At 43.0% G+C, this 25464-nt stretch overlaps 1 protein-coding gene across 5 annotated transcripts in view; it reads left to right on the top strand.

Moving 5' to 3' along the window:
• KCNQ5 (potassium voltage-gated channel subfamily Q member 5) overlaps positions 1 to 25464 on the top strand; it is a gene marked incomplete at both ends in the record, with an annotated part of 602709 nt that overhangs the window by 537220 nt on the left and 40025 nt on the right. For 4 of the 5 annotated variants that reach the window (XM_080699981.1, XM_080699983.1, XM_080699982.1 and 1 more), the window contains one exon: positions 1576 to 1796. The exons of the other annotated variant lie outside the window; for it this stretch is intronic. In XM_080699981.1, coding sequence (XP_080556107.1) covers positions 1576 to 1796 — 221 coding nt within the window. The remainder of the gene's footprint in view (positions 1 to 1575; positions 1797 to 25464) is intronic. 5 annotated transcript variants of the gene reach the window in all.

Genomic DNA, 25464 nt, shown 5'->3' on the forward strand with positions numbered 1-25464 from the left:
ACACCCAGCCTGTCCCTGCATGTGCCTGCAGCCGGTCCTGCTGGACTTCGCTGTGTCTGCATCCCAGAGGGGAGCTGTCAGCTGCATGGTCGTTTATTGTGACCAGAACTCTCTGACCACCATAGTTCATGATTTGATTTGTTTTTATGTACACACACATAAGACATGGAGCCCTTTTAGGATATCATTTGTTAAGTGACTAGGCATGGAAAAATAAATGTTACTGTTTCTTGTTAGCTATAAAACACATATCCACTAAACACATTTGCTGTTGGCATGCTGCAGTTGGGGACAGTGGACGTGGCGGTAAGTGGCAAAGACAAGGCCTCCACTTCGTCTCAGACAATCCTTCTCCATGAGAACACTGCCTTCATCCCCCAAAGGCTGCAGCATGACTCAGAACTGCTGTTCCAAGTGACTCCCCCCAGACCCATCGCCCCATTATTTCCTCAGTCTTGCTGAGTCCTGGGCCTCTCACTTTGATAGTGGCACATTGCCTTCTAATGGCGGGCACGAGTTCCTTGATAAACAAAAGAAGAAAAACAAAATGGGCATGCAAAGCTTCCCGCAGTTCATTTGATTCCCACAAAGATCCCTCAGCTCGGTTGCTATTTTTATCTTGGTGATAGAGATGAAGACTCCAAAACCCTTGTCTTTTTTTTTTTTTTTTTTTTTTTTTTTTACTCCAACCTGCCCCTCCCGGCACATCACGCCGCATCCCTTGGTTAGGAAAGTGGAAAGATGCATTTTGGACTTAATCATTGTTAATGCTTCCTTGATCAGTCCTCAATTCAATCCTATCTAGCCCCAGAGAGCCAAATGTTTGAACAAATATAACTTACCAGTAGCTGCCACAGCAAATCAATAACCTGTTTCATAGCAGGAGGTTGCGTTCATGAGCATTCCATCTCATCCCGTGAACAGTCATCACACTCATTACATGTCGAGGCTGTTCTGCCTTCTTGGGTTTTGTCTCACAAGAATGAATGTAAGCATCACAGAAATGTAATGTTCAGTGTCGTGTGTGTGACAGGACATGCGCTGCGCTCCCAACTGCTATGAGATTGCATGAATTTATGGATATCATAATCTTGCCTGGCATATAAAATGCATGCTGAATGTAGGTGTATTTGTAACTGTCGCCCCTGTTTTCCTGTAGAAATGTTTAGAAACTACAAAGAGATATGCTCCCAAACAAAAAAAAATACTACTAACTTTTTCTAAAATTTCCAAAGTTGAGGTTAAAGCTAAAGTTACCTGGCAGTTCTTAAAGTGAATTCCAAACCAGTTCTTGGTTATCTGCAGCGTCACTGTGCACAAGCTGCTGTACCTGTCTCAGTCCTCTCTGTGATGACTCCAGCAAGGGTGTGTGGACCTGCAAATGAGACTGACCTCAAGTGAATACAGACATAGATTAAGTAAAGCTCAAGTTTTCAATCAGGGAAAAATACATTCTCATGTTCTTACTTGCCGGAAACATGTTGTCTACTGAAATATATGACCATATCCAGTTTTGTCAAGTTGGAATGGAAGAAATTGCTGGAAATGAAATAACCATGCCTCTGTTCTCCACAGTCAGAAGCTAAGTTTTAAGGAGCGAGTGCGCATGGCCAGCCCGAGAGGCCAGAGCATTAAGAGCAGACAAGCCTCGGTAGGTGACAGGAGGTCCCCAAGCACCGACATCACGGCCGAGAGCAGCCCCACCAAAGTGCAGAAGAGCTGGAGCTTCAACGACCGGACCCGCTTCCGGCCCTCGCTACGCCTCAAAAGTTCTCAGCCAAAGCCGGTGATAGACGGTAAGCCCCGCTCTCTAACCCTGGTAACTGACTGGCTGGGATGATGCGATGACAGAGTAATTGATTCTCCATGGTGCCGCTTGAAAATAGAAGGGAAATAGCCAGGGAGAGAAATTGTTTGTTTTGTTGGACCTTTATCCATCGCCTTGGGCAAATGTACAGAACACAGTTAACTTTTAGAAGCAACTAAATCTACACGTCAAAGAAGCCCAGGGGCCGGGTATGTAGCACAATGGTAAACTTTAACATGTGTGAGGCCTTGGGTTCCATTCCCACCACCAAAAAAATCCCTCACAGAGGCCAAATAAAATTGTATTCATTCTTCCCTTGAATCTCTATCCATTTCAAGGTGAGTATGGCTGTCTTTCTGGCCTGGTATCTCTGGGCACCCGAGGCCAACCAGGTGCCGTGACTGTCCTGACACAGTAGCGGGCCGTGGGGCCTTTCTGGCCAACCTTGGAGGTGATCTCTCCCTTCCTCACAATTTGTGTTGAAAGTTCTTCTCAAATCTTCCAATGATACGTGAAGTTCTAGTTCTCTCATAAGTGATTAACCTATTTTATTTACCATATGCTATAGCACAAGTATGCTTGCCAACACACTTCATTGAGTGCCACATAATTGCATGTTTGTAAAATAAAACATTTTCTTTTTCATTTAGAGGTTAGCTTGGTTTTCCTTTTAAGCGTGCCCTCAGGGATCTCTTATACTGGGCAAAGAACCAACATCAAATAGCATCTTCCATTAATGCATAAAAACTGCAAAGCCTATCAGTCCTTCTGTTCTTGTTCCCCAGAATAACCTGGATTTTCCCAGGCCCAGAAAGCTCGAGGGATAAAATTAACAACCCGGGGTCATAATCACAGTGATCTCAGGCTCCCTGTAGTGAAGTCCAGGAACTTCAGCTTCGTCCCCTCCCAGCTTACTGAGAGAGAGCCCCTTGGGATATCTTCTCAACGCTCAAGTGAGCAATAGAAGGCCCCCTTCACACTTCTCCATTCTTTGCAAACCTACGAGTGTTGTGCTCTCCAAATAGACTCCTAGCTGCTGACCTGATCTGACCCCTCCTGGCCCAGCTTGCAGCCCCTACCTCAGCTGCAGGACATGCTGATCCTGCCATGCTTCGTGACCACCTGTTGCTCTACTAAGGTGGGAAATGCCTCCTCTGTCAACACTGGATGCTTGTCCATGAAGCCACTTGCAGTGTGCTGAGCCATCGGTGGCACAGCTTCTCGGGGTCCTCTAGTTTCCACACCTTCTACCCTAGGAATGTGGCTAAAAGCCTTCAAGCAGCCAACTCTGGAGTTACTGGTAACAGGACTTTATGTTGCACTTGAAATAGACTCACTGACTAAAAATGGGTACATCCTTTCTGGAAGGTAATTTGGCAAAATATATCAAAGTCTATCATATGCCTAAGCCAAGACACATCCATCCACCCACTGATTCCATTTCTAGAATATAACTGATATAATGAAACAATATCAGATTTTGGAAATGGTTCTATAAATGGAAAACTATTGGTATGAAAAGATGATAACAAAAAGTTATTCCATATTTGCTTATGGCATATGTATTATGTATGTATATTTGCATGTTTGTAGGAAAAAGTCTGAAAAGAAAGTATAGAGATCAAGTTCTTCTCTGTTTCTTTGTTGTCTTCATCTGTATTTCCTAATGTTTCTACAATGAACTTATAAAGCTTTTGTAATAAGAAAGAAAAGCTATTTTTCACAGTACTAGGAGTGAAACCCAGGGGCATTATACCTTCGAGCTACACCCCAGTCCTATTTTTTATTCTTTATTTTAAAAGAGAGTCTCACTGAGTTGCAAAGGGCCTCACTAAGCAGATGAGGCTGTCCGCAAACCATGATCCTCCTGTCTCAGCCTCCCAAATGCTGGGATTACAAGCGTGTGCCACCACACTAGGCAAGAAAGAAAATTTTGTTAAAAATTAGCTCTTCCAAGCTAGGCATGGTGGTGCAGGCATGTAATCCCAGTACTTGAAAGGCTGAGACAGAAAGATCCAGGTTCGTGGCCAACCTCAGCTACTTATTGAGGCCCTCTGCAACTTAGTGAGACCCTATTTCAAAATAAAGAATAAAAAATAGGGCTGGAAGTGGAGCTCGGAGGTAGAATGCCCCTGGGTTCAATCCACAGTAACACACACACACACACACACACACACACACACACACACACACAAATGTGCCCTTTCTTCACATACTACCCTTTCTCCTCCCTGTACTCTAGGGGAGTTGCGTGTGTGTGTGTGTGTGTGTGTGTGTGTGTGTGTGTGTTGCTGGGGATTGAACCCAGGGGCATTGTACCTCTGAGCTCCACTTCCAGTCCTTTTTAATTTTTGTTTTGAAACAGTGTCTCACTAGGTTCCCAGAGTCTCACTAGGTTGCAGCATCTGTTCTTGAACCTAGACCCTCCTGTCTTGGGCTCCCAAGTACTGAGATTACAGGCATGTGCCACCATGGCTGGCTGGTCCATGATCTTCTAATATGGGCTCCAACATAACATTTAACCTTTTTGCTATGAGATCCTTTTGGTTGGCTGAGCATCTTTAAATATAAAAGTCACAGAATGTGGGTTCTGAGCATGGAAAATGAATTCTAGAACTGTTTGGCCAGAGGGAAAGATAATTTCAAAGACTTGATAGATCCATCCTTCACAGTTTCTTCTGTATCTGCAGAGATATCTCAGAAGTCAGACATAAAAACAGATGTCCTGTTCTCTCCCATACCACAAATTGGGAGGGGCTCCTGTTGCCCACTGTCTAGGTCATTTCATCAAGTGCAGCTCTGTTTGGCTGGAAAGGAATTACTTTTACCTTCTGAGGCACACCCCAATCAATTTTGAACTTCCCCGGTGAAGAGACAAGATTCTGTGGTTCTGCTGAGCTGGTTTGTCATCTGCCCATTGACAAGAGATAGCAACCCCAGATTCCCCACTTAATCCCATAGTCCAGGATCTTTACCTCTGATTTAATGCCTTGTCAGATCTTAGAAAAATGGAAATTCAGCTGGGCGTGTTGGTGGACGCTTGTAATCCCAACATTCAGGAGGCTGAGACCAGAGGATCACAGTTCATGAACAGCCTCAGCTACTTAGTGAGGCCCTCTGCAACTCAGTGAGACCCGGTTTCAAAATAAGAACAACAACAAAAAATAAATAGAAATAGGGCAGGGGGTGTAGCTCAGAGGTCGAATGTCCCTGGGTTCCATCCCCAACTCCAGAGAGAGAGAGAGAGAGAGAGAGAGAGGAGAGGAGAGGAGAGGAGAGGAGAGGAGAGGAGAGGAGAGGAGAGGAGAGGAGAGGGAGAAAGAAAGAAAGAACTTCTTTACATGGGGAGAGGGGAAAGAAGTAGCTCTCAAGTAAATGTAGACTTTAATTATCCACTTTTATTTTTAATGCCTTTCCAGGTTTGAAGTATTTCTAAAATCCATGTACTACCCATAGCAAATAATATATAACACTGCAGTCAGCTCCCTCCATTCCAGGCAGCATTAGTTCATTTGCACTGGAGTTCCTATTTTCTGCTTCTCTCTTTCCTTTACATGTTTCAGACAGTTCATTGCCCATTAGCATGCTCAAAGAGAATAATGAAAAGTCAGATCAGTCTATAAGCTAATAACTAAAGCTCCATTTCAGAGGTAATGAGCTTGTGACTAGAAAAAATCATAAGGGAAAAACAAAATAAATTTAAGATTAATCTATAAATTTAATAATTCTTGCAAAATCTGATACCCTTTACTAGAGATGGTAGTGTTTTATAATTTAATGACTCTTAGCAAAAGGTTATTAGCTATCCAGGTTGTTTTGCTTTAGTATAATTTAATAAGATTAAAATGTTACACATAAAAGGGTACCGTGGGTATCCACTTAATATCCACATTCATGTGTATATGAAAATTAAAAAGGAGCAGGAAGATGGATGGCAATGCAGAAGTGCACAAATAGCAAAGGGAAGGAAGGCAACTATAAAGGCTGAGTTGGTGTCACCATAGCAAATTTATTCTGACCAATATGATATGAATAGTATGTCTTAGTTTATAAATCCTATGATAATAGAAATGCTCCATTAGTCAGTAGTAAAGCTCTTCATATAATTTTTAGAAATTACATAGCATAGAAATGATGTTTTCATTATGTACATAGGAATAATATAATGATAGACTTTTCATTGACTCTTCCTCTGTGGCAGGCACTGTCCTAAATGAAGCCTATTATCTCATTTCCCTCCCCTCCTGCCCCTATGAAGTAGTTACATTATTATCCTCATCATATGGATGAAGAAACTAAGACTGAAAGACAAGTGACTTGTCCACGGTCTGACAGTCAAAGTGAAGGGGCCACTGCGCACCCCAGGAAGTCCCATGTCACAGTCCTCCTGTAGACATACTTAAGATGTGCTCCGGGAGGTTGTATCAATTTCCCTTTAAGCATCTTACAGCTCTCCTCTTCCCCTCCTGCCGGCCCCTGCTTGCACTTCCTTTTCATAGGCCCAGATTCCCCATCTCAGGCAAGCCACTTTACTTTGCTACTGCTGGTTCCATCCTCCCAGTCCCAGCTGCCACACCTCTTAACTACATCTTCTTCAGAGGCTGCCAGAGCTAGAAGATTAGGCAAATTGGAGAAATGGCCTTTCGTTGACCCTCCTCTATTTAGATCAGGTATCTAGGAAGAGACTCCAGATCACAGCCCTGCTGGTCTGCACCTACTTAGCCAAGCAGGGGGACAAATGGTGGGATTGTCTGGGGTCTGTTTCAAGATGCAAAAGGCAGTATCAGGAGATGGAGAGCGGTTATCAACAGACAAGCAAGAGGAAGGTAATAGGATACAAGTAAGAAAAAGAACAAGCAGCCAAAATCCACAGGAGTGAAATGAGCTTGGGAATGCCCTCAGGGTTCTGGGTAACTAGCTTACTCTCAAGAGGGCTATCCTTCCCAGACCCGATGTTCTTGGGAATGCCTATCCTGAGCTGGGTCGGTGGCCCACATCTGTAATCCCAGTAGTTAGAAGGCTAAAACAGGAGGATCGCAGGTTCAAGGTCAGCTTAGTGACTTAGCAAGGCCTTCAGCAACTTAACAAGACCCTGTTTCAAAATAATAAATAAAATATGACTAAGAGTGTAGCTTGGAGGTGGAATGCCTCTAGGTTCAGCCTCCAGTACAAAGAAAGAAAGAAGGAAAGGAAGGAAGGGAGGGAGGGAGGGAGGGAACAATAACCTTGACAGAGAAGGCTAAGGATGTCACTTGAGGTAGCTTGCTCTGTAGTGCTTAATAATTTGATATTAACTAAACCCAGGGTTCTATAGTAATTAGCATCTGTTAGTTCCAGAAACGGTAATACATTTAAAGATACCTCTCAGATGCCTGCCTGTATACCCATACCTGTTTTAGCATGCTTACCATTGTCCTGCATAAGGGGAAGATATCATTTCTGCTGAGAAATTCTCAGAGCACATGCCCAGGGAAGGCAGATCCTCACCAGGTGTTTATGGGAAAGACCGGCACAGCAGGATGCAGGAGATGTAACACTCAGTGGAATTACATGAGCTATAGAAGGCGAATACCTTCCAATCACAGGAGTCCCTTGAGGCCGGCCTTAGCTCCTGGAACTGCTGGCCTCTCTCCTCCCAGCTCTTCCTGCCCTGCCTGTCTCTTACTCAGTGTGCCAGCCAGGGTACACTCAGCTGCAGAGCACAAAAGAAACCAGCTCAAGTACCTTAGGTAATAATGCAACTTATTACATAAAAGTAAGTTCAGAGACAAGACCATTCCCAGAGGGGAGCATCAGGGCGCTGGCTCCCATCTCTGTGATCCGCATGACCCTTCTTTCACTCTGCCTGATTGGGAGCAAAATGGCTACGGCAGTTCCCGCATCCTATACAGATGCAGCACTTTCAGAGGCGGGGAGGAGGCCATCTTCTATTTGTATCTCTTCTAAAAACCGAGAGGAGCTGTCTGTGAACAGATCTTATTTTGCAGAATTCTCTCTAGCCTGGAGAACAGGACCGTCATCATTGGCCATGACCAAGCTGGACCTGGGACCAGACTTCCTAAAGCACATGAACAAGTCTGGGGGAGGTAACTGGGCCCAGGTGAGGATTAAGGTTTAAGGAAGAGATATTGGGAAAACAACCTCTAATAGTGTCTCATACAGCCAAGAAATTTTTTCTACTTTGGGGATTAGAATAAGAGGAAGTGTGTCCTTAAACATGATGTTTTCTCCCCAGATATTCTGTCTCTATGTCATTTCAAAATGCTTAGGTTTTTGTCTCTTCCTTCCTTTCTTTGCTTTTTTTCTTTCTTTTCCCAGCACTGGGGATTGAACCCAGGGGCACTGAGCTACATCCCCAGCCTTTTTTATTTTTATCTGGAGACAGTCTTGCTAAATTTCCCAGGCAGGCCCCCAAATCATGATGCTCCTGCCTCGGGTCCCCGGTTGCTGGGGTTACAGGGATGCGCTCCGCACCTGGCACACCAGATTTAGTGGTCGTTTGTTTCTTTTGCTCCTTCTTTTACCACTTCATCTCCACAAAACAACAAATAGACCGGCCTAACTCCTTGACTCTCAAAAGGGCAAAGTGGGTAAAGGAAAACAAGACAAAAATAACTCCGCTAGTGTTTGAACATATAACCCCTCCTCACGCAGTCAGCGGGTGCATTTCCTGTGGCTACCGCTCACCAAGGGGGCACCGGCTCCCATGCCCTCCCCTCCACCGCCCGCAACCCCGTGACGCCTGCCCTCGGCCATTTCCCGTAGTGACTCTTCCTTTTCACATTAATGATAACTCACCAGATCTCACCGAAAAGAAGCAAAAGAGTTCAAACAGGTGATGTGGGGTGCCAGGACCCTGCACTTCCTCCCTAACCTCCATCCAGTCCCAAGTTCACCCTTCTCTGAGACTGTTGATGTAAGATCACCGCGAGTACTGACAGAAGGGAGGCACTTGCATGCAACAATGCTGGCAGCCGCGACTGCAGAACTCTGTCTCCTGCATCCGTGGTGGGATGTTTCCTTTCAAGCAGTATAAGTCACAAAATATCAACATTTCATACTTGACTGATCTATACTCATGGGCTTTGATCTTATACTAATCTTTTTGGTGCATTGTAGTCTCACATCACAGTGCAGTGCGTGGTGATGGTGACATGCGCGCACACACCACTCGGTGGGCTCGCCCAGCTCCCTCCCCACTCTCCCACCTTGCCCACACAGGGTACTGAGATTGACACTGGTATTCTCACATATGTACACAATATTCTTTTAATATTTTTTTTGTCTTGTGGTACTGGGGATTAAACCCAGGAGGGTCTACCTACCACTGAACTATCCCCCCAGCCCTTTTGACTTGTTCTTTCGCTACATACTGGGCTCAAGCCTATGGTCCTCCTATCTCAGCCTCCCAATATTGTACCTGTTTTCTAACAGCATCTTGTTCCCTCAGGCTTCTCTCAGTCTCTCCAGCTGACATTTTTGGTGTTTCCACAAAATGCCAAGCCCTTCACTGCACATAGCATCCTGCCTGCCTTTCCATAATGACGGCCCAACTTCGTCCAGACCGCCATTATAATTTTCTACCATGCATGCTGCTTCTGGGCACTTTCTGAAATGGCTCGATAATGATCCTGCATTGTAGTTACAGCAATGGTTCTTGTTAAAGAAGCCTCCTATCGGGGCTCATACTTGGCCTGTTGTATGCACTCCTGGTCTAGGATTCCAGCTGAGGAGGGTACTCAGACACATCGGCTCTATTTGTAACCAAACCTGAGGGTTTTCTTTAATGATAAGGACAAAAGGGCTTAGAGAATGACTGGATCTAAGTCAAACTTGGATAATCAATAGGAATGCTGGTACTCTTAAGAGATCAAACCAGACAACATCTAAGAAATTTTCTCTCCAACCTGAGTTTCTGAAATTCGCTCTTTTGGCCTGGTGGAAAATAACTTCCTCAGCCATTACCTCTTACCCTCAGGGGCAGTTCCCAACCACTAACTGGAAGAGGGAAGGAGAAATTGGCTGAGGAACGCCAAGGACAGATGTTTGTCCTTTCCTGGCTTCACATCTCCCGCCTCTCCCTAGTCCTGTTTCTTTCCTCCATTTCCTATGTCTGCAGCAGTTCTCGGTGTTCTGAGACATCTGTCAGTGTGTCCCTTCTATCATCGGGAGGCCCATGAGTGAGATCCATGGTGCCTCAGTCATGAAATTGGAATAGCCCTAAATTAGCAGATTCCAACCCAAATGGGCAAGTATTCAAGGGCCGCTGCTCAGGGCTGGTATTTTCCTCGACTTTTCAGGGGCTGCAAGTAGACGTGAGAACTGCCACCTCGAGGAACCTGACACTTGTTACTAGCTTCACCACCCCTGCACCATTGTGGTTAGAGTGGCTTTGCACTGGGTGGGACAAAAGGTGTCCTCCTCCCCCCTCCACGCTTCAGTGACTGGAAGGTGACCCCTGAAATCCTCACAAAATAAGCACAAACTTAACCATTCCACAAATCACAGAATTTCGCCCATATTTAGGAGAAGCACTTTTCAGCTGCATGGTGATTTTTCCATTCGCCCGTCTCAAATTATTTCCTTCAAAGGCACACTTAGTTGTCTGCTTCACAAAGAGAAACCAATATGACACAATTTTAAAATTATATTTAATCGCATTCATGGTGTGCTCTACTTGGTAAAGAAGGGGAAAAAAGGTCAGATCGAGGCCAGGATCCTTTTTCTGAAACAGGAAAGAGACAAGGTACCTAGGCTTTGCTTTTTGCTATCTGTAGTATGGACTCTCTCACATTGTCCCAAATTCCTTTTATTTTCAATGTTACTTTTTCTCATTTTTCCTTCCCTTGCCATCACCCTTTTTCCTTTGTTGTATGTACGGAGCTTAACAACAGCTTCTGGATCCCAAAAATGTAGAAACCTCAGAAAAGTATTGCCTGGGGAAATCAATCTCTGTACCTCCGGTTGCACAGACTCATTTGCACGTGGACCTCTTTACTCTCCCTAGTGAGAGATTTGTATCTTCCGCTCATGCAGACCAGGAGTGATGGCTCAGCACATCCTTCTGGTGGGATCTGCGGCTAGTCATCTCCACAATGACTTCGAACCTGTGTCCCCATGATTTTGTGTTTTCCTTGACAGTTGTTATGACCTCGTTATCTTCTCACATTTGCATCAATTGTCTCTTGTTACGTAACTAATCCCACCCTGCAGTTTTAGTGGCTTAAAAGAGCAACCACATATTTAGCCCACAGATGCCCCAGGCAGCTCTGGTCTTGGCTGGGCTTGCTCACAGGCTGTGAGTTGGCCGGGGGCAGGCTGGCCTAGAAGCAGGGGAGGGCGCACCTCTCCTCCACAGCCAGGCTGCAGCAGGGTCTTGAGAGCAACACAGGTGGAACTCGCAAGTCCTCTTGATGCTCAGGCTCAAACAGTATACAGTGCAAAGCATCCTGTTGGTCAACACAAATGACAAAAACATCCCTAATACAAGGTCAGTCTAGAGAATGAAGTTTAGTTTAAAAATTACTTCAGTCACACCAGGCGTAGAATGCCCATAAGCCCAGTACTTGAGAAGGTGAGACAGGAGGATCACAGGTTCAAGACCAACCTCAGCAACTTTGCAAGGCCTTTAGCAACCTAATGAGACCCTGTTTCAAAAACAAACAAACAAACAAAACAAAAAATAGAAAAAGGGCTGGGAGTATAGCTCAGAGAAAGAAGGCCCTGGATTCAATTCCCAATATCCAAAAATTCCCCCCAAAATTACTACAGTCTAATTTCAAAGCTTTTGATGTTCTATTGTGTTGCATTGCATATTTCCTGTTACATAGTCCACATCAATAAGTAAATGAAAGTTGGTGTAAATCCACTCTGTTTAGTGTTAGTAGAATGATTTATTATCTTCTTTTTCAATAAATATTTAAATTTTCTCCATTGATGCCCCTTATCATTGTATATGCAACGGGCATGTCCTCTCTATCCCTTCACACCTTCACATATTAATTAAGGTAATGCATCAGGCAATTCCCATTATTATTTTCTTAGCTTTTATTTATCTATTTATTTTTGCAGGTTTGGGGATGGAACCCAGGGGCATTTGACCTCTGAACTACATCCCCTGCCCTATTTTTTTATTCTTTATTTTTAAAGTTTTTTTTTTTTTTTTGTCTTTTTGGAACCGGGGATCGAACCCAGAGCCACTGATCTACACCCCCCCCCCATTATTATTTTAAAGAAACACTTGTTACTATACCTGGTCCAGCTAATTCAAGTGACACCCTGGAAGTCATTTACCACTGATTCAGAGTGGTTCTCCCTAAGGTGAAACATCCTGGGATGTTAGAGACGGTAAGAACAGTGCATTGCTGTCTCCTCCTCTGGCCTAGTTCACTTATAGGACCACAGGAGGACGTGAGATCACATGCTGTGAGGGATGCTGTCTGGCTGTCTCAGGCCTCTCACTGGCCGGCCATTTGGCTCAACAGCCCTTCTAATAAAGGCAGCCCTTCTAGACTATGAATTAACCTTGCTTTCATTACAGACACCTTGCCAGGCATGATCGCACACACTTGTAATCCCGGTGCTTGGGAGGCTGAGACAGGAGGATCCACAAGGTTCGAAGCCAGCCTCAGCTACTCATTACAGACACCTTAATGACTTGCTCGTAGAACTACAGAAATCTCTAAAAATTGTTTTCTGTGTGGGATACATATCTCCCTCTCTCTCTCTCTCTCTCTCTCTCTCTCTCTCTCCCTCTCTCCCTCTCTCCCTCTCTCTCTCTCTGTCTTTCATCACTAATAATGCCTACCTAACAGGGTTGTATGAGTAATATTGAGATATTATGTATATAAAATTCTTGTACAGTGCCCAGCACAGTATAGGTGCTCACTAAATTGAACATAGTTATTATTTATTAGTTTATTAATGCTAATTTCTGCACTGAGATTGATGAATTGAAGTGCTAGACTTGATTAATTTGCATGCTTTCCTCTTCTTCCAGTACCTGAGGGCAATTCCCATCTGTGGGAAATGAAAGGTTACAATTTAATGCTCATACAAATTTATTTATTTTATTCCTTAGAGTTTTAAGAGTCATCATACTGAATAATTCATATAATCACAGAAAAATGAAGTTATCTCTACTATGCTTCATGATATTATTATTTATCATGAATCACTGACTTTATTAGAAATAACAAAAATAAGCCAGGAATGGTGGCTCATGCTTATAATCCCATCCCTTGGAAAGCTGAATCAGGAGGATTGCAGGTTTGAGGCCAGCCTCAGCAATTTAGCAAGACCCTGTTTCAAAACAAAAAAATATATAATAGGGCTGAGAGTGTAGCTTGAAGATAGAATGTCCCTAGGTTCAATCCCCAGTACCTAAAAAATAAAAAAAAAAATTAAAAAAACACACATCTCGGTTGTGTAGGGGCTTTTTACAACTACTAAGCCAGAGGGTATATTATTAAAAATGTTATTACCAGCCGGGCGTGGTGGCGCACGCTTGTAATCCCCGCGCTTGGGAGGCAGAGACAGGAGGATCGCGCAGGTTCGAAGCTAGCCCTGCGCGCTGGCTTAGGAGACCCTGTTTCCAAATAAAAATGCAAAAATAGGTCTGGGAGTGTAGCCCGGAGGTAGAAGGGCTTCCAGGAACCCCAGTACCACCAAAAAAAAAAAAAATGTTATTACTGACTCACTGAATGCTGTATTCAGTAAGTGGGTATCGGAGTGATTTTCAGAAGATAATTAAGCTTCTATATTACTTTAAGTTGCAGTAATTTTTAAAAATATATTTTAATGTTCCCACTTGAATAAAGGTAATGAATATAGTAACATGTAGTTTAAAAATAAAAATAATTTTACATTTTATTTACATTTTTACATTTTTTACATTTTTCCCTTTTGCTCTGCCAGCAATTACTAAGCTGTTTTTATGATGTGCTCAGCAATTTTAGCGGGAGAGACCATATTCATTTTTTTAAATTCTCTACTACTTCATACCATCACTCAAAACAAAAAGACTCCTTTTAATTAAGTGTCAAGAACTAGTCCGTGAAATTTTGCCAGCATTTCTGCTAGCCAGTGAGGTTAATTGACAATCTTTAATAGAGAATCTTAGAGAAATTCATATCATAATTAACATAATTTAAGATGCTGAGGGTGCATGAAATAGCTGTAAATGGCATCTTTGATCTTTAAGAGAAAATGCTCAAGTGCAGTGCCATCTTCCATAATAGAGCCCCTCATTAGCATGAATTAGTATTTCTGAATGTTGCTAATTAGCTAGCCTGAGAAGAAACACAATAATAATTAACATCACTAATCATCAAGGAAATGCAAATCAAAACTACAATGAGATATCACATCTCTCTAGTTAGAATGGCTATTATCAAAAAAAATAAAAGGTAACAAGTGTTAGTGAGAAGGTGGAAAAGAAATCTTTGCGCACTGTTGGTGAGAATGTCCATTAGTACAGCCATTACGGAAAACAGCATGGAGACTCCTCAATATTAGAAAGAGAGCTACTATATTATGATCCAGCAATCCCACAAGCTATATCTACCCAAAGAAATGAAATCAATATGTAGAAAGATGTCTCCATGCTCACGTTCATTGCAGCATCATTCACAATAACCAAGAGACAGAATCAACCCACTGTCCAGCAACAGATAAATGGATAAAGAAGATATGCTGTATCCACAATGAAACGCTGTTCAGCCATCTGCAACAGCATGGATGAACCTGGAGGACATTGTGTTAAGTGAAGTAAGCCAGACACAGAAAGACCTTATTCACATGTGGAATCTAAAAACGTGGAACCCATAGAAATAGAGAGTAAAGAGCCGGGTGTGGTGGTGCATGCTTTTAATCCCAGCATTTGGGAGGCTGAGACAGGAGGGTAGCGGTTTGCGGACAGCCTCAGCTACTACTTAGTGAGGCCCTCTGCAACTCAGTGAGACCTTGTTTCAAAATAGAGAGTAAAGGCTGTGAGAGGGCGATCTGGCTGTGACATCTGTCCCCCCGTTGATGGCCGGGGTTGATTCGGCTGATCTGGCTGGCTAGGCGGGTGTCCCCTTCCTCCCTCGCCGCTCCTTGCGCGTCCCTCCTGAAGCTGTGTACTCAGTCGAAGAGGACGACCTTCCCGGAATAGAGGAGGACCGGTCTTCAGTCAAGGGTATACGAGTAGCTGCGCTCCCCTGCTAGAACCTCCAAACAAGCTCTCAAGGTCCATTTGTAGGAGAAGTAGGGTAGTCAGGCTTCCAAGACTCCAGACACATCCAAATGAGGTGCTGCACGTGGCAGTCTGCCTTTCTATAAATAAATAAATAAATAAATAAATAAATAAATAAATAAATAGTAAAAAATAGGGCTAGGGGTATAACTCAGAGACAGACTGCCCCTGGATTTCATCCCCAGTACCGCAGAGAGGGGGGGGGGGGGAGGGAGAGAGAGAGAGAGAGAGAAGGAAGGAGAGTAAAATGGTGGTTACCAGAGGCTAGATGAGTATGAGAGGGAAATGGGAAAAGGCTAGTCAGAGAATACATAATTACATATAGGAGGAACAAACCAAACATCAAATTATAGCAAGGTGACTGTAGTTATTGGGGATATAGTCTTGAAAATGCAAAGAGAGTGTATATTAAATACCACACCAACCAAGCATGGTGGCGCACGCTTGAAATCCCAGCATTCGGGAGGTTGAGACAGGAGGATCTGGGTTTGCAGACAGCCTCAGCTACTTAGTGAGGCCTCTGCAACTCAGTGAAACCCTCTTTCAAAATAAAGAATAAAAAATAGTGCTGGAGGTATAGCTCGGAGATAAAATGTCCCTCGGTTCCATCCCTAGTACTGCAAAAAAAAAAAAGTGCTCATACCACAAAATTTATAATGTGTTTGCTAATTAGCAAGATTTAACCATTTCTCCATCCTCTGCACATGTGTGTGTGTGTGTGTATTTGTGTGTGTGTGTCCCAAAACATCATTTTGTATGTAATAAACACATACAAGGTCATCTGCCAAATTTAATTTTTTTGTTGTTGTTGTTTTTGCGGGTCTGGGGATGTAACCCAGAGGCATTCGACCTCCGAGCTACACCCCCTGCCCTATTTTTCATTCTTTATTTTTGAAACAGGGTCTCACTGAGTTGCAGAGGGCCTCACTAAGTAGTAGCTGAGGCTGTCTGTGAACCGTGATCCTCTGGTCTCAGCCTCTCGAATGCTGGGATTACAAGCGTGCGCCACCACACCCGGCTTATCTGGCAAATTAAAAAAATAATAATAATAAATAAAAGTCAAATAATACAAGCCCTTTATAACAGAATGTGATGGCTTTTTTTTTCCTCAGCTCTCCCACCCTGTGCACAGACTTTCTTTCCAGAAGCAAACATCTTTTTTAGTTATTTCTTTTGATATTTACAGATCTCCATGTTTTTCCAATAATATATGTATACTACTAATTCCTGATTAATAAATTTTAAACATTATATATTTACTTTCTATTCTTGTAAGTGAGGAATTAGCTCTTTCTTTAACAGTGCCCCTTCTGCATCCTTCCAATATAAGATCCTGGTTTTTTAGTTTGGGGATGTTCTTTTTTCCTTTGCTACTAGGGATTGAACTCAGGGACATTCTACCTCTGAGCTACACCCCCAGCCTTTTTTACTTTTTTATTTTGAAACAGGGTCTCTCTAAGTTGCTGAGGCTGTCCTCGAACCTGCGATCCTCCTGTCTCAGCTTCCCAAGTACTGGGCTTACAGGCATGCCCCATCACACTCTGCTAGATACCATATTTTTATTAAGCCAAAACGTGATGTTTGCATTGTGTCTACTATGGCTATTTCTTCCCCTTTGCTTTTCTTGCAGTGAGTAAGTCAGACCTTGTTGCTGGTTGTCCTCCCCATTTTCCTCACCCCTTCCGATGATATCAGTTACATTATCAGTTACATTTTTGTGGAGTCCGTTGCATGGGTCCCAGTGGGTCCATTCCTTCCTGTTCCTGAGCTCATCCAGGACGCTCCCCTCCTCCTTTGGCTGAGCTGGCTGCTCTGACACCTGCTGCGTCGCCTTTATCCTTTGGGGTCCCATTCATTTTCTCCTATATTTGTTCTCAGTTCATAGACCTCATGTTTTTGATTCTTAGACTTCTCCATTTTTCAGATTATTCAAACACTCATTTCCATCAAGTAAAAAGACGATGTGCTGGCAGAGGCATGAGGGTGACAGCTGTCAGGCTGCCTGTCCCTTGAGTGCTGAGGCCCCTCCCTCCACCCGCTGCCCTGCGTCGCGCTTGAGCTCCCCAGCCATTGTCCCGGTTCCATAGTCCCTCACGCCTTCTGCGCCTGCCTGCGTCTTCTGCCTTGGGCAGTTCCATTTTGATAAAATGCACCCACCAGCACATTCCTAAGAAAAAACACATGAAGCGCAAAACTGACTTGAGACCTTGCATGCCTGCAAACAGCTTTTTTCCATTCTGGACATTTCCTTGCCTTTTTTCTTGAGGGGGATCATTTCCTCCCTTAATTTCCCCCGTTCTCTTTTTATGGAAATTTGTTACTTGGAGTTTGGATTTGTGGACTGTTCCTGATACTTTAAGTCAGATTTTTCTCTTTGTTTGCAGTGCTTAGTCTTCTTGCTCTACTTTCTAGGCATTTGGTCAGTTTTATCAACCAATTGCTTATTACAATTTTCATTTCTAGTCGGGCACGGTGACGCATGCCAGTACTTGGTAGGCTGAGGCAGAAGAATCACAGGTTCGAAGCCAGCCTCAGCAACTCAATGAAGCTCACATCAACTTAGCAAGACTCTGTTTCCAAATAAAAATAAAACAGGGCTGTGGGTGTAGCTTGGAGGTAAAAGGACCCTAGATTCAATCCACAGCATAACACACACAAAAGAGGATTTTCATTTCTGCTATCATTTTTAATGTTTCTTGTTGTTGATGTTTGCTAAATTTTTTTTAGTATTTTTATTGTTGCATGGATACAGATCTTGCCTTATATATATGAATTTAAGAGCGACAGTGTTTTGAGTTTTTCTTTTACTTCATTTTTGTTGCCTTCTAATTGCTTTTGATCTCTGTTTTTATATTGGAAGATTTTCTCAGATATTTCATAAGCTTCGTTGTTTCTTCATAAGGAAATGTTGAAGGCTGCAATTTCTTTTTTTTTTTTTTTTTTTTTTTTTGGTGGTACTGGGAATGGAACCCATGGGCCTTCCACTTCTGGGCTACACTCCCAGACCTATTTTACATTTTTTATTTGGAAACAGGGTCTCTTAAGCCAGCTAAGGCTGGCTTCAAATCTGCACGACCTGTCTCAGCCTCCCAAGCGTGGGGATTACAAGCGTGCGCCACCACGCCCGGCTGGAAACACATTTTATATTGTGATCTAGCCCGGCCGGAATTTTTTAATGTATTCTGGGAGCTCATCAACTTTGATTTTCGCCACAGGCTGATCTGAGGGTCAAACTCAGATGCTGGACACTTCTTGGGAAATTCCTGGTTTGAGCATCTTAAGCTCTTTTTTCTGGTCAGATTCCTTGGATAGTATTTATCCAAACTCCCACCTAGTGGGTAAAGGCCTTGTCACAGTGGTGAGCAGGTAGTAGTGGGTTCTAATCATTCAGTCTACAGTGGCCACTTAATCCTCAGCTTTTAAAAAAAAAAAAAAAAAAAAAAACTTGTCCTAGCTGGGCATGGTGGTGCATGCTTGATGCTTGTAATCCCAGCATTCGGGAGGCGGAGACAGGAAGATTGGGGTTCGCGGACAGCCTCAGCTACTTAGTGAGGCCCTCTGCAACTCAGTGAGATCCTGTTTCAAAATAAAGAATGAAAAATAGGGCAGAGGTGTAGCTCAGAGGTCTAATGCCCCTGGGTTCCATCCCCAGACCCGCAAATAAATAAATAAATAAATACTTGTCTTTCAACTCTTCCTGATGACCCCTCATCTAAGATTTCCATCTTCTCCTGGAAAGGGTGGGGGCCACAGGTTGGGAGTCTGGGGCAGATTCCACAGTCTTCCTGAACCTAGTTATTGCCCCTGCCCCAGGGTCCAGAGCTACCCAGCACCACCGCTTCCAAGGCTCTCGGCTTGTCTGAATTGTAAGTCTTGCTGTTTCTTTTTTTTTTTTTTTTTTTTTTAATTTTATTTTATTGGTGCACTGTATTCATACATCATAGTGGGATACAAACTTTTGTAGACATACATGCACACATCGCCCAGTCAGCCCCCACCCGATCCCCACCCCATTCTCTCCCCATCCCTCCCTCCCATGCTTGGCTTAGTGGTTGACATCTAGTATTATAGCAATTTATCCAAAATTAAAAATGATAATCTCACATAACAGTTTCATTTGTCTGATACCAAGCTTTTGATGACATAAAGATAACATTTCAATATTTCTTTTTGCTTTCTTTCTTACCAGAGAATATTTTTTTCTTTTTTTTAGGTGAAACTATCATATATTTATTTTTCAGAAAAAAATCTATCCTGATATGGAATATGGACTCTAGATACCCAAAACAATCTCGAAGCAAAAACAAAGCTAGAAGATGTATATTTTCTGATTTCAAACCATATAAAGCTACAATAATTGAAACAGTGTAGTACTGCTGTTTCTTGTTTTCCAGTGTAAGCGTAGGGCTTTCCCTCTGGTATCAGCTAGTCAGTTATCTAACTTGTCCATCTGGTCCCACTTCCCAAATTATGCTGCTGCTGCCTCCTCTTAGTCTCTCCTTTTAAGATTTATGTCTTCTTAAAAGTATCTCGTCACTACATTTTAGTGTATTTTTCAGAAGGAGAAAGGTTAGATGTGTGTTCATCTACCATCAAAACCTTAAAGGAAACTTGTGTCCTAATTATATGTGTATGTGTGCATCCTTGGGGGGGTGCGCACGCACTAGATCACAATATAAAATGTGTTTCTTGGCCAGGTGTGGTGGCACATGCCTATAATCTTTATACTCGGGAGGCTGAAAGAAGATCACAAGTTCAAGGCCAGCCTCAGCAATTTAGTGAGATCATCAGCAAGTTAAGTGAGACCCTGTTTCAAAATAAAAGGGTCTGGTGCTGGGTGTGGTGGCGCACGCTTGTAATCCCAGCACTTGGGAGGCTGAGACAGGAGGATCGCACAGGTTCGAAGCCAGCCTCAGCTACTTAGTGAGGCCTTCAGCAACTTAGTGAGACCCTGTTTCCAAATAAAATATAAAATAGGTCTGGGAGTATAGCCGGGTTCCATTCCCAGTACCAAAAATAAATAAATAAATAAATAAATAAATAAATAAATAAATAAGTCTGAAGCCGGATGTGGTGGCGCATGCTTGTAATCCCAGCGTTCGGGAGGCTGAGACAGGAGGATCACGGTTCGCAGACAGCCTCAGCTACTTAGTGAGGCACTTTGCAACTCAGTGTACCTTGTTTCAAAATAAAGAATGAAAAATAGGGCCGGGGGTGTAACTTGGAGGTAGAATGCCCCTGAGTTTCATCCCCAGTACTGAAAAATAAAAAGGTCTGGTAGTGAGGAGGTAGGAGGTAGAATGCCCCTGGATTCAATCCCTAGTACTGAAGAAAAAAGAAAAAAAAGTTTATTTCTTACTGTGGATAGAAATCTTTAAAAAAAAATTTTCTTTTGTATTTTTTAAATTTTTTATTGGCACATTGTATTTATACATCATGATGAAGCAAAAAACCTGTGTAGACATAAACGCACACGTCACCCAGTCAGCCCCCACCCAGTCCCCACCCCACTCCCTCCCCATCACTCCCTCCCGTGCTTGGCTTAGGGGTTGACTATGACATGAATTAGTACATCGTACATCGTGAGCTTTACAGAGTTTCCTTCTCCCCCCTCCCATCCCCACAGTTAGGTCGCCTTATTTGCTCCTCTATAGGATCTCCTTTTTCACCTGGAGTTCCTCCTATGACCCCTTTCACCTTAGCTTTCACATAGTAGGGAAAGCATCTGATTCCTTACTTTTTTTGACTGACTAATCTCACTTGAAATCTAAAAAATTTTAAAACTACTGCTGAGCCAAGCTAACAAAAGGTAGCCAAGCAATTCAACGGCTAATCATATTTTCTCTTTGCCTGCAGGCTTTCTATAGCTCTGAAAGAGCCTTAAGATATATGGGGACCAACTCTTCCAAATGCAGAATTCATAGGAAATTCTAGGTCCAAAATTTTTTAAGGGGGGAAAAAGTAAACTATACTGTCTCTGATAGTATATTTGAATGTGCCTCTCCATTTCTTTTTTTCTTTTTTTTTTTTTTTTTTTTTTGGTGGTACTGGGTTCCTGGAAGCCCTTCTACCTCCGGGCTACACTCCCAGACCTATTTTATTTTTGGAAACAGGGTCTCTTAAGCCAGCCGCGCTGGCTTCGAACCTGCGCGATCCTCCTGTCTCCGCCTCCCAAGCGCGGGGATTACAAGCGTGCGCCACCACGCCCGGCCTGTGCCTCTCCATTTCTGTTTTGGGTACTAGACAGCTTATTCAAGGAGTCCTAAATTTTCTCTTTCTTATCAAGAATGTTATACACTAAAAAATTAAATGAATAGGAAAATCAACTTTATCAAACAATCTCCATCAATCTGGAACCTTCAGTTGTGCTAACAACACTTGGTATTTAAATTGTACTACTTTGGCTGGGCATGGTGGCGCACACTTGTAATCCTGGCTTGGGAGGCTAAAACAGGAAGACTGCACAGGTTTGAAGCCAGCCTCAGCTGGTTTAAGAGATTCTGTTTCCAAATAAAATATAAAATAGGTCTGGGAGTGTAGTCCAGAGGTAGAAGGCCCCTGGGTTCTATCCCCAGTACTACCAAAAAAAAAAAAAAAATTGTACTACTTTGGCCAGGCGTGATGGCACACCTTTGTAATCCCAGCACTTGGGAGGTTGAAACAGGAGGATCGTACAGGTTCAAAGTCAGCCTCAGCTACTTAATGAGGCTCTCAGCAACTTAGTGAGACCCTGATTCCAAATAAAATATAGAATAGGCTTGGGAGTATAGACTGGAGGTAGAAAAGCCCCTGGGTTCCACCCCCAGTACCACACACACCAAAATAATTGTACCACTTTGGCAAAAATATATATACAGGAAGATGTGATTGCCTGTTTAAAATATTAAAAATTAACTCTTTAACTAGAATATTGTTTTTAAAAATCTCAGAATATAAAAGCCAGGTGTGTTGGTGCATACTTGTAATCCCGGTACATGGGAGGCTGAGGCAGAAGGATCGCAGGTTCACAAACAGCCTCAGCTACTTAGTGAGGCCCTCAGCAACTTCAAAATAAAGAATAAATATAGGGCTGGGGATGTAGCTCAGAGGTAGAATGTCTCTAGATTCAGCCCTAGTACCACACAAAAAATAATTTTTTAAATCTCAAAATATCATTTTAGTCAATGCTAATATATGCTGCAGATATGAATAGTTAGACTTTTAAAATAAAGACAAATTTTTCTACTTCCCAGAACTTTTTTCAAATATTTCTTTTTATTCTGTAGTCTAGAAGAAATTTGTTTGAGAATGTGGTCACAGATGCATTAAAACTTTCTTTACAGCACTATCTTTTATTTCTATAGGAATTCAGTGAGATGGTTTCTAACTCTTAATAAGAACTCATTTAGCCGGGCGTGGTGGCGCACGCTTGTAATCCCCGCGCTTGGGAGGCAGAGACAGGAGGATCGCGCAGGTTCGAGGCCAGCCGCGCGCGCTGGCTTAGGAGACCCTGTTTCTAAATAAAAATATAAAATATAAAAATAGGTCTGGGAGTGTAGCCCAGAGGTAGAAGGGCTTCCAGGAACCCCAGTACCACCAAAAAAAAAAAAAAAAAAGAACTCATTTATAAGCTATTGACAGGTCTGAGGATGTAGCTCAGAGGTAGGATGACCCTGGGTTCAATCCCCAGCACCACACAGAGAGAGAGAGAGAGAGAGAGAGAGAGAGAGAGAGAGAGAGAGAGAGAGAAAGGAGAGAAAACAATTGTTCAGTGGATACAAAAATAGCCAAGTGTGGCAGTGCCTGCTTGTAATCTCAGTACTTGGGAAACTGAGTCAGGAGGGCTGCAGGCTTGAGGCCAGCCTCAGCTACTCAGTGAGGCACTCGGCAACTTGATAAGACTGCTTCAGAATAAAAGAATAAAATAGGGTTGAGGTGTAGCTCAGAGGCGGAATGATCCTGAGTTCCACCCCAAGTACCACATACCCCCCCAAAAAAACCTATTGACCCCAAATCGATGATTCAGAACTGAATAATGGTCACATGATTCACATTTCCCAGTTTGTTCCCGTAATGCCAATGATGTGAGGTTCTGGGATAAAGGTCACATTGGAGAAAAACATGGGAATCAAATATCCAAAAGTGCTATATGAAATAACATATAAACACAGTGGATCTCACTGAATCTTATATACATTTTTGTTAGTGTTAGTGCTCCTGAAGAGAAAAATAAGTCTAGATTGCCTTCTGTATGAATGATACAGAAAACCAGGAGAGAGAGAGAGAGAGAGAGAGAGAAGAGAGAGAGGGAGAGAAAGAGAGAGAGAAAGAGAGAAAGAGAGAGAGAAAGAGAGAGAGAGAGAGAGAGAGAGAGAGAGAGAGAGAGAGAAAGAGAGAGAGAAAGAGAGAGAGAGAGGAGAGAGAGAGGAGAGAGAGAGGGCGCTCTTGCTCTTTGTGCTAATATTAACATTTCTTCTATTATTTACTAATCATAAAAATTTAAATAGGCCAATATACAGCATTTCTAGCTAAAAATCAAAGTATAGCATGCCATATTTATTCAGTAAATATTTCCTGAGTTCCACAACAATAGAAGTTATTCATTCTTTTTCCCTTTTTCTTTCTTTCTTTTTTTTTTCTTTTTCTTTTTCTTTTTTGGTGCTAGGGATCGAACATAGGGGCATTCTACCTCTGATCTGCACCACCAGCCCTATTTTATTTTTTTATTTTGAAACAAGGTCTCACCAAGTTGCAGAGGGCCTCCCTAAGTTGCTGAGGCTGGCCTTGAACCTGTGATCCTCCTATGTCAGCCTCCCAATTACTGGGATTACAGATATGCACCATCAGGCCCACCTTATTTTCTTACTTTAATTTTTTTTTTTACTTTTTGAATATCATTATGGGATAATGGAGGGAAATCTACTCCCAAGGGGTGTTGTCTACAACACCCCTTGGGAGAGCAGCCAGCGGTGCTGATGCTGAAACAGCACCCAGGGAAAGCGTTGGTAGTTAGGTGTGGCAAGGGCAGGGGATGGGAAACACCAAAGTAAGACTAGGCTAAACAGAAGCTTCGTGTGTGTGTGTGTGTGTGTGTGTGTGTGTGTGTGTGTGTGTGTGTGTGTCACTAGGTTGCTGAGAGTCTCACTAACTTGCTGATGCTAGTCTTGAACCTGCAATCCTCAAGTCTCAGCCTTGTCAGTCCTGGGATGTGCGCCACCATGCCCAGCTGAACAGAGGCTTCTGCGATGGCAGAAGACATTTCTCTTGCATGACACCAGAAATGTTCAACCTTGAATCTCTGTGAAGAAATCATCTTTGATATTAAACTTCAGCTGATACAGGGAAAAGAAGACTAGAAGGCATGTGTCAAAATTTAATAGGATTCGCCTCAGAGTGTTAGAAGCAAGGCAAACTTTCCCCCACTCTCCATGACTCGACTTAAAATCCAGGGCGTGAGGGAGGGAGGATGAGGAGAGCCGACTCGGCAGTCGTGGTCTGACAGGAGCGAGTCCTGGTGCTCTGTGGCACAGTAAAGTGAATGCAGTCGACATTCGTGCACTGCACCTCCAAACACAAGAGAGGGTGTTTGTTTTGTTTTGTTTTGTTTTGTTTTGTTTTGTTTTTGTGGTACTGGGGATTGAACCCAGAGGCATTCTACCTCCAAGCTACACCCCCAGCCCTATTTTTTTTTTTTTAAACAGGGTCTCACTAAGTTTCGGAGGGCCTCACTAAGTAGCTGAGGCTGGCTATGAGCCCACAATCCTCCTGTCTCAGCCTCCCAAGTACTGAGATTACAAGTGGGCAGCACCACACCCAGCTAGAAGAGAGGGTTCAAAATGTACTCGCAAAGAAATGAGAAAGGGTTCAAGTGATGATAAGCTAATTACCCAGACTTGGTTACTACCTAATGTATATGTGAATCAAAACATCACATGCTATATCACAAAAATACAATATTATGTGCTTGATCAAAAAATAAAATTAAGCCAGTCGTGGTGGTGTAATCCCAGTACTTGGGAGGCTGAGACAGGAGGATCACAAGTTTGCTTTCAACCTCGGCTACTTAGTAAGGCCCTCTGTACCTTAGTGAAAACCTGTTTCAAAATAAAGAATAACAAATAAGACGACCTAATTGAGGGGGGTGGGAGGAGAAAGAGGGAAATTCCCTAATATACACGATGTACTTTACAAACATATCAAAGTCAATCACTTAAGCCAAACATGAGAAGGAGGGAGGGGGGAGGGAATGGGGTGGGAATTGGGGAAGGGCTAAATGAGTGGTGTGTGCATGTGTGCCTCTACCATCTTATATCCTAATAAGATGATGACTACAATGCAACAATAGAAGAAAAAAATAGAAAAAAATATATATATATATATTTGGTGGTGGTGGTGGTACTGGGGTTCCTGGAAGCCCTTCTACCGCCGGGCTACACTCCCAGAT

The sequence above is a fragment of the Muscardinus avellanarius genome, assembly GCF_963383645.1.
Source record: "Muscardinus avellanarius genome assembly, chromosome: 8".
Lineage (NCBI taxonomy): Eukaryota > Metazoa > Chordata > Mammalia > Rodentia > Gliridae > Muscardinus > Muscardinus avellanarius.